Genomic DNA, 14,510 nt, shown 5'->3' with positions numbered 1-14,510 from the left:
GTCACAGAGTGTACACGCCAGGTGAACAGACAGCAATAGACCAGAAACAAACAAATAAGATTGTTCCACAGAGTGTTGTGAAGTAAATCAAGCTGGATGATGGGAGAGAGAGGGAGGGAGGGCCTCTCTGGGGAGGCGATAGGTGAGCCGAAACCTGAATGACACCTAGGAGTCACCTGTGGGTAAAATTGGCGGGAGAGGGAATAGCAAGGGCCTAGGGCCTAAGGTAGGCTGGTGGAGAAGCTCTGTTTGGGTGTCTGTCAATGGGTGCAGGGTCCCTGGAACCAGACTGCCTGGGTTCAAATCCTGACCTTTCCACTTAATAATAGCTGTGTGACCTTGGGCATTTATTTCACTTTGCCTGGACACCCTCTTTTCCTGGTTTTTAGTAACAGCCTTATTGAGATGTATTCACGTGCCACACAATCCGTCCAGTCGAAGTCTTCAACCCAGTGGTTTTATCACATTCACACAACCTGGCCCCTTCCCGTGAAATCTTCGCACAATTCCCCGGGGCGTCTGCACGGCCACTTTTCCCACACTGGGTCCAGCATGCAGGCATGTCAGCCCGTGTGTGAGAAGGGGTGTAATTCCAGAGGGTCTTGTCATCTGAGGGGGCCAGGTGCCAGAGGGGCATCACTGAATACTGTTAACCCACTCACCGTCTCTCACCTCCCTGAATAATGAATGTCCTTCTCCAGGGGCAGCCCTGGGTCTCTTCTCCTTCCTACCCTCCCTCTCCCAGTGACCCATCCTCTCTCTCTGTGGCTTTAAGTGTTACCCAGTGACTCCCAGCTTGCCCAAGACATCCCAAATCCTGATGTCCCATATAGCCTGTGACATCCCCTCCTGGGCATTCCCCAGCAACTCAAACCCAAATGCCTAAAATCCAGCCCTTGTCCCCACCCCACCTTCTGGCTCATTCCCCAGCCTCCCCATCTGGGGACACAACCCCACCACCCCCTTGTTGCTCAGCCAAACACCAGAGCCTGTCCTGGGTGTGTCGCTCCCTCCCACATCCGGTTCTTCACCAAGTTCCCAGCTCTTGAATCTGTGTGGCCACCTCTATCCCTGTCCTGGCCACTGTCCTCTCCTCCTGTGCCGGCCTCCTCACTGGTGCCCACCACTGCTCTGGTCCCCTTCGGTCCTCTCCAGCACAGCAGCCAGAGACACTGGGTGCCCTTCAGCGGCTTCCCATGGTTGGTGGAACAAATCTAAAAATTGCACTTGATCTGGCCCCTACTGACCTCATCTCCTTCCACTCTGCTCTTGGACCAAGCTCTTTGCCCCCTCTGGGCCTCTGGTCCTGCAGTTCCTCCTGCCTGAGGGCCCAGCCCCCTCTGGACCGGGAGGGCACCTTGTACCTCGTGTGGCATTACCAGGATTCATGTCTGTGGATCTGCTGCCGTATCCCCCCGACCTAGCGTGGCGCCTAACAATCACTATCTGTTACCTGAATTAGGTGTTTCCTTGCCTCACAGGCCGCAAGTTTGACCTGCGTGTCTACGTGCTGGTGATGTCCGTGAGTAACTGAAACAGGCGCCCTCCTCCAGTAGTGGGTAGGGGCGGCTGGACTCAGGGACAGGGGGCAGAAGCCATTCTGGGGGTAACTGTGTGAGCTTGTCTGACTTCGTCCATCTGGGAGAGCCTAGAGGGACCTCCGAGTGTGGGTGGGGGGAGGTAAACCGATCTAAGTTTTGCCATCTTAGACACCCCAGCATCCACGTGTCCCTTTTCATCCATTCTGTCATCTGTGGTACACACAGCTAACATTTACTGAGCACCTACTAAGTCCCAGACCCTGGTATTTATCACGTTTTATTTCCTTCAGTCCTCTAATAACCAGGGAGGTAGTTCTATTATTCATTTTACAGATGAGGAAACAGAGGGATTGAGTGGCTTGCCCAAGGTCACACAGCTGCTAAGGGAGAGCTGGGATCGGGATCCAGGCAGCCTAGCCCCAGAACCTAGTCTCTTAACCAAGGAGCTGCTATACTCCCTCTACCCATTCATACATTCATTCATTCACTCATTCAACAAACATTTAAACCTTCATGATGCTCGGCACAAGGAGATAGGCTCACCCACTATCTAATGGGTACTATGAACACAGCCTGAAGTGGGGCAGTCTCAAGTGGGGGTGAGCAGAGAAGTCCCTTCACTTTGTTTTTTTCTCCCACCCCCGCCCCTGGGAAAGAGGGAGTAGAGTCAAAGGAGGCTGATGTCTGAGCAGATTCTTGGAGTGATGTGGGAAAGAAGGAATGGCGTGCCAGGTGGAGGGAACAGCAGGTGCAAAAGCTAGGAGGTGTGAACGTGCGTGTACTTATTTTTTTTTCCATTCTTCTGTTCCTGCGTCTGTCACAGTACATCCCCCTGCGGGCCTGGCTGTACCGGGATGGCTTTGCCCGCTTCTCCAACACCCGCTTCACACTCAACAGCATTGATGACCAGTGTATCCTGGGATCCCACCTCCCCATCCCCTCCCCATGCACTCTGCCCTTCTTGTCCTCTTGCTGTCCTGAGAGAGCACATCCATTCCACAGATATTTTCTGAGTGCCTGCTGAGTGCCGGGGTTCTGGTCCGGGCACAGGAAGTGCAGCAGTGAACAAGAAAGGCTTGGTCCCTTCCCTGCAGGAGCTTCCAGCCTTGTGGAGGTGGGAGGTCCCCCAGTGACCTGTGGAAAGCAGCCCTGCTCTGCTCGGGGCAAGTCATGTCACACAGTTCTGCTTAACGATCATGTGGGTGGTGTGCCTGACCTGTGCCTTGATTCGAATTCACAGGATTCGGTATTCACACCCGTTAGATTCATGGGATGGAAGTGTGAGCCCCTGTGGAGAGCGTTTGCATCCTTTTATGCGCCTTCTCTTCAGTGCCTGCTCACCGGCTCGCTCGCTCGCTCACTCTCTCATTCACTCACGTACAATGCCATCACCACCATCAAATTGGCAGGGCCAAAAATGTGCTAAGACACTGTGTTGGTGAGGCTGGGGGAATACGTCCGTTGTTGGCGGGAGTAACATTGGTACAACTTATTAGGAGGCAATCTGGAACATGTCTAGTGAAAGGCAAATGCGCACACCCAGCAATTCTCCTTCTGGGAATTTCTTCCGCAGGCTCGCTCACCACGTAGAAAACGGAGGTATAAAGGTTACTCATTGTGCAGCCTTGTCTGTAAGAGTGAAGAAAACAGGAAACACGTAAATGAATGGTTCATTTCTACAATGGAATACTATGTGGCTGTTAAAAAGGAAAGGGGGAAGTGCTTTATGTACTGCTGGAACTAATCTCCAAGGTGAATCATTAATAGAGAAAAACAAAGCCTAGAACTCTGCGAAGTGTCTGCTCCCATTCATGGTAAGAGTAGCTCTATTCATGTTTTTATCCGTGCGTAGACATCCCTGAAAGGAGGTACAAAAAACTGCACACAGAAGTTGCTTTTGGGAGGAGAAATGGGTGGGCAGGAAGGGTTTGGAAGGAAATATTTCCTTATATACTTCCTTATACCTTTTGGCTTTTGAACCATGTGAATATATTGTCTGGTTAAAATATCAACATCGAAAAACATGCTTAAGATTTTTAGGCCCTCGCGTCAGATGAAAAGGGGCAAACAGTATGGAAACATATCGGAGATAAATCAGCAGGACTAGATTATCTGCAAATGGGAGAGACGGAGATGGAAGGCGAGGCCGCCGAGCTCTGGCTTGGACCATCCAGCGGAGGCTTTTCCCCAGTTCACAACCCTCCCACCTTAATTTCATCATTCGATTAAGTGTCTGTCCACGGCGATGCATTGCCTTGCCTGCCTGTTAGAAGGGGGGTAGGCCCTCCTGAGAATTTTTCATAATTTGGGTTTTTGTTCCTACTTTGCCAACTTCAGCATATCCAATGTGTTTTATTTTGTAAATCTAACAAGCATTTATGAGTTGCAAGTCATCAAATTTTAGTTTTGTTTTTGTTTTCCATCTCACATTTAAAAAAATTAAAATTAAATGATGCGAGTAATGTACTCAGAACAGTGCCAAGCCCAGAGCGACTATTCAGGACGAGCAGGGGGGTCCCTCCACCATCTCAAAGTGTTTGCAGACCCCGGGGCACCATGGGGCCTTACTAAATAAACCAAGGCCCGGCGCTAGCTTCTATTTAATGAGGCTTTACTGTTTTCACAGTGAGTGGCGGCATGGAATTTTCCACCCCTTCTTTTAATTGTTTTACATGTTTAATATTGAAAGTTTTTTTTTTATTTAAAAACTGCAGAAAAGACTATAACAGAAATCTATGCATCTACCATCCAGATTGAAGAGATATTAATATTTTGCCACATTTGCTTCAGATATTACACACTAACTTTTAAAATAATAAAGCAACCTTGGATCACAAAATAGTAAGACACATTTTGAACCTGACTTTAATAATTGTGCATTAAAATATGTATAGTTTGATATGTATATACATTATGTATATAGTCAAAATATGCACACAAAATACAAAAATACAAACAAAAATACAAAAATACTCACCTCAACACTGTAATAGTGAACAAGTAGAGCCCTGGCTGGTGTGGCTCAGTGGATTGAGTGCTGGCCTGCAAACAAAAAGGTCGCCAGTTCGATTCCCAGTCAGGGCACGTGCCTGGGTTATGGGCCAGGTCCCCAGTAGGGGGCGTGTGAGAGGCAACCACACATTGATGTTTCCCTTTCTTTCTCCCTCCCTTTCTCTAAAAATACATAAAATTTAAAAAAAGAAATCTCAGACTATTAAGTGAAAAACAGCAAGCAAGTTGCAGAAGTGGCGTGCTGATAATCCCGTTTTTGCTTTTAAGGAAGTGTGTTTCTGTGTAGAGGGAAGTATGAACTGATATTCACTCTATTAACTCTGAAAACTGGGAAGGATTAGGTTCAGGTCAGGAAACATTTATTTTTGACTTTGCACATTTTCCTATATTATAAATTGTTTTTACAATGGCTAGGCATTACTTTAAGAATAAAAATAAAACATTTAAAGAATATAGCTTCCATGATAACACTAGTTTAGCTCTTTAAAGATAAGTCAGAAAATGCAGAAAGGAGACAAAAGACAAGAAACCTTGTCTAGTCACATTTTCTAGAGATAAGTACTTACTATTGTGATGTATTTCCTCCCAAGTTTGTCTGTACGGTTTTTTATTGTTTACCGCTGTATAGATATAACCTCTTTTTCACTAAATAGTATATCAGTATTTTCCCTATGGACGTTTTTTATTAGTTACAGAGTATTTCACTGAGTAGATATACTGGTTTGCTAATCGTCCACTCTGCAGGCATGTGGGAAGTACTCAACTTCTTCCTAGTATGTCCTACAATGCTGCAAAGAAACATTTTTTAATAAATCTTTTACTGTATTTAATTTTTCTCCCTTTGGATGATGTCGCAGGGGGGTAAGTGCTGGGTTAAGGGCATCTGGTCAGATTGGTTTCTGGAAGATTTCTTTATATTTGTGCCCTCACACCCACGGGGCCCATTTCACCCCACCTTCCCCTTGCGATCGTTGCCGAAGGTCGTTTCCGAAACAACGGCACACCTGGCCACAGCACACCTGGGCCTGCATTACCCTGTCCCTGCAGCTGTCCTGGGGGTTGTGAGCTTTTTCCAGATAAAATGCTTTACAAACATGTAAGTGACTTGGGGGAGCAGGGTTTTGCCTTAGAATTTCCATCTTTTCCAATTTGCACTTTTCCCCCATTTTGCATCCTTTCAAAATTGTATTTTATGTCCCAAAATACAATTACTAAAAACCTTAGGCATTCTCCCAGATGGTCTTTACCAGTTGTATTTTCTCTTTTATGTTTCCATACTCTTTACTTATCTATCAGGGCCATAAAATTTTATTGTTAGCGATTTATGTGGCATTTTCCTGTGACAAAAATATCAGCCTGTCCTGTTTGCTACAAACTTTTTCTCTTGTTGTGTTTGCCTTTCACTTTTGCATGGGTAATCTGATTATTTTTATTTTGGCATAGTTGATTCTGTCCACTGATTTCCTCTGGATTTTTACTGTTGTATCTAAGCTACGAAAATTCCCTCCCCAAACAATTTCACAACGAATAGGTTCCACTGCTCCAGGGATTGGTTTGGGTGGTTTGTTTACTCTTTGCTGCCTGGCTGTTTGGTCCTTGTCTGCAGAGAGGGGAGGCTCTGAGGTCAGCTGAGCAGTCACCCCCTCTTCTCTCTTAGCCCCCCACACCCACCCCAACTCGGGGAGGCCCTGGTTCCTCCTCCCTTCAGGCAGGCGCAGTCTGTGAAGGGTTGGGAACAATGCTTCCTCTGATCACAGGGAGTGAGGTCCCCTCTTGAGGCAGTAACTCCCTTTGCCTGAACACCCTCTTTTCCTGTTTTTAATAACAACTTTATTGAGATATATTCACACAGCACGAAATTCACCCCGTTGAAGCATACAACCCAATGCTTTCTATCACATTCACACAAACATCACCACGACCAGGTTTAGAATTTTCATCATCCCCCAGAAGGAACCCCATACTCATTAGCTGTCATCTCCCACTTCCTCCACCACCACTCCCGCCCCAGACCTAAGCCACCACTTTCTGCCCATTTGCCTATTCCAGACATTTAATATAAATGGACTCAAACAGTATGAGGTCTTTTGTGTCCAACTTCTTTCACTTAGCTCAATGTTTTCAAGAGTCATTCATGTTGTAGCATTGATCAGTATTTCCTTTTTATTGGCAAATAATATTCCTTCCATGGATGTAACACATTTTATTTATCCATTGATCAGTTGATGGACGTTTGGGTTGTTTCCAGTCTTTGGTTGTTATGAATAATGCTGCTGTGAACATTCATGTGTAAGTTTTCATGTGGACATGCGTTTTTGTCCCTTTTGGGTATATACGAGAAGGGGAATTGCTGGTCACGTGGTAATTCTATGTTTAACTCTCTAAGGAGCCTCTAGACCATTTCCCAAAGCACTGTGTCCTCTTACACTCCCACCAGGATGGTTTGCGGGTTCGATTGCTCTGCATCCCTGCCAACACTTGCCGCTATCTGTCCTCCTTATTACAGCGACCCTAGTGGGTGTAAGTGGTTTGTGTTTGCATTTCCCTGATGACTGATGATGTTAAGCATTTTTTCATGTGCTTGCTGGGCATTTGTTAACCTTCTCTGGGTAAATGTCTATTCAGAGTCCTTGCTCATTTTTCAATTGGATTATGTGTCTTATTAATTGTCGAGCTGTAAGGGTTCACGTATTTTTTAATACTCCCTTCTCAGACACATGACTTACAAATATTCTCTTTCATTCTGCATGTTGTCCTTTATTTTTAAGGGCTTTTTTTTTCTTTTAGCAGTTTTATGTTCAGAGCGAAACTGAGAGGAAGGTACTAAGATTTCCCAGAGGCCCTCTGCCTCCACACGTGCGTGCTCTCCCCCGTTATCAACAGCCCCCATCGGTTAGTTACAGCTGACAAACCTGTATCGGCCCATCAAATCGCCCACGGTCCCTAACTTACACTCGGGCCGCACGTTCGATGGGTTTGGACGTGTGTAGTGACACGTGCCCATCGCTGTGGTACCGTGCAGACTCTTCGCTGCCCTAAATCCTCGCTGCCCCACCTTTTCGCTTTCTTGATAATGTCCTTTGAAGTACAAAAGGTTTTAATTCTGATGAAGTTCAACTTATCTATCTTTTTCTTTTGTCACTTGTGCTTTTGGTGTCCCATCTAAGGTCGTGACTTTTTCCTATATTTTATTCTAAGAGACTTACAGAGTTGGCTGTTGCATTTAGGCCCATGGTCCCTTTGGAGTTCATTTTCGTCTATGGTACGAGAGGGGTCCGACCTTCTTATTTCGCGCGTGGGTGTCCAGTCATCCCTGCCCACTGGTGAAAAGACTATGCTTCCCCCACAGAACTGCCTTGGCGTACTTTTTGAAAATCAATTGACCATAAACTTAAGGGCTCTTTTATTATTTAGTGGTTTGTTATGTGCTTACATAACTTCTTTTGAAGTTAAGGTAGAAAAACTCTCAGACAAATGTGAAAAAAAGGTCTTTGGAAAGCTCCTAAGAAGGCATTCTCAGACGATGGTGCTAAAGGGGACGCCTACCTCTCTCGAGAGGCCGAAGCCGCCTTCCCCTGTCCAGTGTGCTGTGAGCATGGAGCAGCCTGTGTTTTGGGGGTTAGACTTGGGTTAGTGGCCTAGAGCCCTACCTGCTCATCTGTGAACGGTCCCCGTAAGTCCTGGAGAAAGTTCCATCTTGCAGTCATTTCGTGAGGTTTGGGGGATCCACACCTCTGCTGTGCGGGGTGGTTGTTGAGGAAGGACTGTTCTGAATGGCTGTCCCTTAGCCTCTCTGCATCTCAAAGGTCTCTTCTTTGAGGTGGGAACGATCTGGGGACCACATGAGCTGATGTGTGTGAGCATGCTCCGTAAGCTGCAGAGCGTTGTGGGTCTTACTGCAGGTCAGCATGGGGATGGCAACAGAAGGCAGACTTTCAGAGCTGGGACATCAAAGGCTATCTTGACCCCACCCCAAAGCTGGATCATTTTTCCTATATTCCTACAGGGTGGCCACCCAGCCTGAACCCCTCTAAGTGACAGAGCTCAGGACGTCCTGAGATGGCTATTCTATATTCAGTCTCTGTCCTTGTTAGAAAACGTTCTCCTCTTGAGCTGGAAAGTCATGACATAATATCAGTTATGCCAGGCACTGTAAGAGGTGCTTCTACGCAGAGTGTTGTCTGAGCTTTCCAATAACGCTGGAGGCCAGTATACTATTAGTTGCTCCCGTTTAATAGGTCAGGAAATAGACTCGGGGGCCCAGAGCCAGTAGAGATGCAGGCAGGATTTGAACCCAGGTGCCTCTGACTCTAAAGCCCATACACAAGAGCTCTGGGGTGTTTGTCGTCTTCCCCATCAGTTTCCAAGGAAGGGTGTTAGTTTAGTCTCTGGGGTCTACGTGGAGCAGGACTCACCCTTCTTGTCCACACTGATCCTTGACCACCGACCTCTGCCAGATGTGCACCTCACCAATGTCGCCGTGCAGAAGACGTCCCCTGACTACCACCCAAAGAAGGTGAGCACGCCAGGCTTCTGCCCTCCGGGCACAGCCCCTGGGACTGGCTGGGGTGGTGAGTTAGAGAGGCAAAGAGCCCAGGACAGGCTGTCTGTCTTGGGCTCATAGTTCACGGTGAGGTCCGGCCTCCCCTCCCCATCTGCAGAGCCCAGGGCAAGGGTACAACTGGAGGCCCACGCATTGCGTCTAGGTGTTTAAGTTATAAATCAAACTAACACACCCTCTAACATATGTGTTCTGTCCTCCTGCCTTGACAGATACGCTTCTGTCTGTCTGTCTATCTATCTATCTGTCTTGTATCTAATAACCTGCAAGGCCAGGTTCAGATTGAGGATTCTCATACTTCTCAGAGTTAACAGAACAGAGGTGCACAGGGAGAGCTAGTCCCCAGCTCACACCCACACAGTGGGGGCCTCCTGCACACCCACCGACCCAGCCACAAACAGCCGTTGATCATCCCTTGGGCCATGGGATGCACACATGGTCGGTGCAGTCCGTCCTCAGGGAGGCGGGCAGGCCCAGGGGAGAGGCCTGCACAGGGCATTTGTGCAGGAACTTCTGGGGCTGTGGGTACCCAGGCTGTGCTTTAGAACAAGAGACACACACACACCCTGGACAGGCGCATCCCCTTGAGCATGTAGAGTCTTTGCCCTGAAAGGAGGGACACATTTGGGGTTCTCCTAATCACAGCACTCAGGGATGGGCTGCCCTTGTCCAAGCCTGAGGGCCGTGTTGATGGCAATTGTCGGAGGGTCCTGGCCGGCCAGGTCCCGGGTAACCGAGGCTGCTTCTCCCCCCGACCCCGACACACGGGACCCAGGGCTGCAAATGGATGCTGCAGCGCTTCCGGCAGTACCTGGCGTCCAAGCACGGGCCAGAGGCAGTGGAGAGGCTCTTCAGTGACATGGACAACATCTTCATCAAGAGCCTGCAGAGCGTGCAGAAGGTGATCATCAGTGACAAGCACTGCTTCGAGCTGTACGGCTATGACATCCTCATAGACCAGGACCTCAAGCCGTAAGTGGACAGGCCAGTGGCCCCGGGGAGCCAGGCAGGATGTTTTCCACACTCTGCACCCAGGGTGCCCGGGTCGGATCTCAGCTCTGCCACTTCCTCGCTGGGCACACTTTCTGTTGCCCCAGTTTCACACCTGTAAGATGGTGGTGGTGCCTATAGGATTGTTGCGAGGAATGAATGAGCTGTTGTCTATGGATCACCGAGCCCCGTGCCTGGCACGAAGAGGCCTTTCCCGAATATCTGCTGAGTCAGGGATCCTCCCCTGGTACCAGGCAAGAAATTTCCCCTTGGAAAGCCCTGGTGCTTTGGGGAGGCAAAGTGTCTCATAAGGGAGTATTGTTACCACGTCAATCCCTGTCCAGAATTTGGTGTGCTCCCTCGGTGTCCATGAGGTTGAGCTGATGAGTAGAACAAACCTGAGGTGGCAGGGACCACGGTGATGGCCCTCCCGTGAGACCAGTGGGGCTATTCTGGGAGCTTGAGGTCACACAGTAAGTCAAGGGCAGAGCCAGGCCCAGGGAACTATGACCTGAGCCAGCACCGCGGATCCTGGACCCAGCCCCTCCCCAAGGTCCCTGTGTGGTATTGAGGGGTTTTCTGAGACAGGAGTGGGAGTCAGAGAGCAAGACCTCAGTCGGGCCCAAGTTCAAGAGCAACAGGGTTCTGGTACCAGAGGGTCTCTCTCCTGTGCCCCCTGGGGTAACATGTGGCCGTGGGCATCACAGTGGACCCTGGTGGGGACAGCTGGAGGAGGCAGCAGATAGTAGAAAGTGGGACCCAAGTCTCCCGCTGACTGCTGGGCGAGCCCTTCTGTCTCCGTGCCCAGTTCCTGGCTGTAAATGAGCAGGTTGCACAAACAAGAGGTTGTAAGCTGGAGGCCCTTGGCCTGCTTTTGGCCTGCAGACACTTTGCATTTGGCCTTCAGAACGCCTCTTGTTTCCTTTTCATTGAAATCCAGTGACAATCTGCAAACACTGGGAGATCTGGATGTTTGGCTTTTCTGGAAAACTCAGATGATCTAGCGGTTCTGGGCTCACACTCCCACAGGGCAACCCTGCCCGGAAGCTGGCCGCAGCCAGCCCTTTAAGTCATGAAACGCTCTTTCCAGTCCACCTCAGCCAGGCCCCTGTGGGGACAACAAATTTGTGACAATTGTTTTCAAAAAGCTTTAGCCAGTGAAGCCTTTCTTCTAATGGAAAGTGGAGAGAGCACTCTGGGTGAATAGAGGGTGGGGCCCAGGCCCCCCATCTAGCCTTTCAGTGAAATTCCAGGGGCTCCAGGGCCTAAGGCTCTCCACTCCCCCCCTCCCCAGGTGGCTCCTGGAGGTCAACGCGTCCCCATCGCTGACAGCCAGCAGCCAGGAGGACTATGAGCTCAAGACCTGCCTACTGGAAGACACCCTCCACATAGTGGACATGGAGGCCAGGTGAGGGGGGCCGCCCATTCCTGCACCCCTGCACATGACAACTGGGGCTCCCACCAAGGAAGAGCTAGAACTCAGGGCTCTGGGACGAGGGAAGCCTGCAGAGACACTCTGGCCTCCCCCGCTGCTCTATAGATGGAGCAGCCAAGATGGCCATTCGGGGTCGGAGCCTGGTCCAAGGACTCAGCCCTCTGGGGTCAGAGCAGGGCCCTCCACCGCTCTCTGGGATTCGGTCCAGCAGATTTCTTTGACACTTCCTGACTGCGGGACCCTGGACCAGTCTCCTCACCTCTCTGAGCTTGTTTCCCAGTCTGTAAAATGGGAAACGTATCTGCCTCTCGGGAGTGTTAGGTTACTTTACCAAGATAATTTATCATCTAGTGCCTAGCTACAGCAAGTGCTCAGTAAGAGACTATATATTGTTATAACGATGTGTATATAATGGAAAAATCCAGGGTCTGACTTCAGTCAGTATTGGTTTGTCTGTCTCCTCCCTCCCTCTGCTCCCATTCTCTCTGTCTCCCTCTCATCTCTTTCTGCTCCATTAGCTTTTAATCCATTATTCCAGCAGGAGTTTGAGGGCTGACTCTCATGTTCATGGGTGGGAGTTGGGTCACATGCCCATCTCTGAACCAATCATGGTGACTCTGATTGACCAGGCCTAGGTCTTGCGTCCACCTCCCGGGGGTGGGGTCAACCTCCCCTGAGCCACATGAGAGAGAGAGGGAGGAGTGGTCCTCAAAGGAAACATAGAGACACCCCTAGGCTGAAAGAAGGTGAAATGGATGCTGAGCAGAGGGAACCTCAGGTGCCCACTATATCTACTATCTCTTATTCATTCAACAAACATTTGAGCCCCTACTGTGTGCCAGTCCCTGTGCCACACACTGAGGACATGGTAAAGGACAGGACAGACCCATCCGTGCCTTCATGGAGTTTACAGTCTGGGGAAGGCAGCAGAGTTTAAACAGAATACAGAAGTAATGAGGGAAAGTGCTTGCGTCAAGGGACAAAAACGGGGGACGACCCCTCTGAGACCCTTGTGGGCACCTGGGAGACAGCCCATGAGTGGGTGGAGAAAGGAAGGAATCCTTACAGTGTTGGAACCCGCACGGTGCAGGGGTGAATCAGGAACCTGGCTCCGGTCTTTGGGCCCCGGCCCGTGCACTTTCTTAACCCTTCTGTGTCCCCTGCCTGGCCAGGCTCACAGGAAGGGAGAAGCGAGTGGGAGGCTTTGACCTCATGTGGAATGACGGCCCCGTCAGCAGAGAGGAGGGGGCTCCCGACCTGTCAGACATGGGGAACTTTGCGACCAACACACACCTCGGTACGTGGGGCCAGGTGGGGAGTGGGCACTGAGGATACGTCGGGGGTGGTGCCAGGGAGTCTAGGACTGGTAGCGTGGCACAGTGGTATGACCTTGGGCCAAGGACTTAAACTCCTTGCTCCTCATCTGTAAAATGAAGATTAAATAGTTTCTATCTCAATATATGCCTAGAACACTGCCTGGCACATAAAGGAGAGATATTATTAATCTGTCAGGAGGTAGATTTCAAAAGGCTTAGAGAAACAAACAAAACACCTCACCAGAAAACCCCACACGATAGGTTAAGAGAAATTCAGGACTTCAGGGCTTGACTTTAAACTTGGCGTTTAAAAAAATGAAAATTTTCTCTGATTATAAAAATTATTCACACTTATTGCAGAATATTTAAAAACTAAAGAAGGAAATAAAAACACATTCCGACATAACCATCTTTAACAATCTGGTGTATTTCCTCCCAGTTTGTAAAAAATGCACACAGTCATACTCTCTCTCGTACGGAGCTGGCACAGGGCCGCGGTTCTGAGTCCCGCTTTCCCACGCAGCGTTCTCCTCATCATTCAACAGTATCAGTAAGAGCCTGCCTTTTGGAAACACTTACTTGCCAGGTCTACACTAAATATTTTACATACTTTATTTCATTTCATTTTTAGGCAGCTTTTGTTATCAGTTTACAGAGGAGCAAATGAGCTCCAGATGTTACACAACTTGCTTAGAAGTGGCGAGCTGGGACTTGAACTCCAATCTGTCTGATTCCAAAACCCGAATGCTTGACTGCTAGGTTCTCCTGTCCCTTGGCACAGTTAAAAACAAAATTACCACACGGCTACAAAATATTTCAGCTTGTATGGATGTCAGGTTTGCTAAACCAGTTTCTTATCATTGAGCACATGGCATGACTTCAGTTTTTCACCTTTATAAACAATGCCGTGATAAACATCCTTTCACATAAAGCGCAACTGAAAAATCTGGCTGTTTCTTTAGGACAGATTCCTAGAACGTAATTACTGGGTCAGAGGGATGGACTTATTACAGTCAAATGGTTTTCTAGAAAGATTACACAAATTTGCCAGCTCTGAATTAAAAAAAAAAATTAATGACTTGTGCATTCCACTGATTACTGGTGAGTTTCAGATTTTTGAATTTGCATTTCTTCTTTTGTTAGCTCTCCGTACTCTATCTTTCAATGGGTTTACATTTTCCTAGATGTGTGGAGGCCTTGGACATTGATGTGTTGAGAATATTACCCCTCTGTCAAGCTTATCGTAAATACTTTACTGAGTTTGTAATTTGATTTTGAATGTTGTCTGTGACATCTTTTCTTTTCTTATGAAAAGGTTTTAAATCTTTTCTAGTGTTTTAGGATTGGGCTGGCTGCAAGCCACAAAAAAGCCAGCTAATAGTTACCCAGAGAGGGACTGAGCTGTCTTGAGCCACAGGAAGTCTCGGGGTTGGCTGCACAGGGCTGGCACAATGGCAGCAAGATGCCCCCACAGAGCCAGCTCTTCCCTCTTTTCCCTTTGCCACACTTAGCAGGTTGCCTTGGTACTCATGCTTGTTGCCTCATGGTTGCAAGATGGCTGCTCCAACTCCAGACACGATGTCCTTGTCCCAGGCAGAGAGAAACAGGAAGGTCTAAGGGCCAAAGCCTTTCCTTCAAGCTTTGACTGTTTATTC

General features: G+C 48.6%; 1 protein-coding gene across 2 annotated transcripts in view; it reads left to right on the top strand.

Moving 5' to 3' along the window:
• TTLL9 (tubulin tyrosine ligase like 9) overlaps positions 1-14,510 on the top strand; it is a 39,744-nt gene that overhangs the window by 20,914 nt on the left and 4,320 nt on the right. Inside the window, exons 9-14 of one of the 2 annotated variants that reach the window (XM_053926917.2) lie at positions 1,482-1,522; positions 2,365-2,452; positions 9,011-9,069; positions 9,890-10,086; positions 11,399-11,512; positions 12,712-12,836. In XM_053926917.2, the coding sequence (XP_053782892.1) occupies positions 1,482-1,522; positions 2,365-2,452; positions 9,011-9,069; positions 9,890-10,086; positions 11,399-11,512; positions 12,712-12,836 (624 nt within the window). The remainder of the gene's footprint in view (positions 1-1,481; positions 1,523-2,364; positions 2,453-9,010; positions 9,070-9,889; positions 10,087-11,398; positions 11,513-12,711; positions 12,837-14,510) is intronic. The other variant, XM_053926918.2, reaches the window with a different exon arrangement.

This window comes from Desmodus rotundus, chromosome 6 (genome assembly GCF_022682495.2).
Source record: "Desmodus rotundus isolate HL8 chromosome 6, HLdesRot8A.1, whole genome shotgun sequence".
NCBI classification, from domain to species: domain Eukaryota; kingdom Metazoa; phylum Chordata; class Mammalia; order Chiroptera; family Phyllostomidae; genus Desmodus; species Desmodus rotundus.
This window is presented reverse-complemented; position numbering and strand designations above follow the sequence as displayed.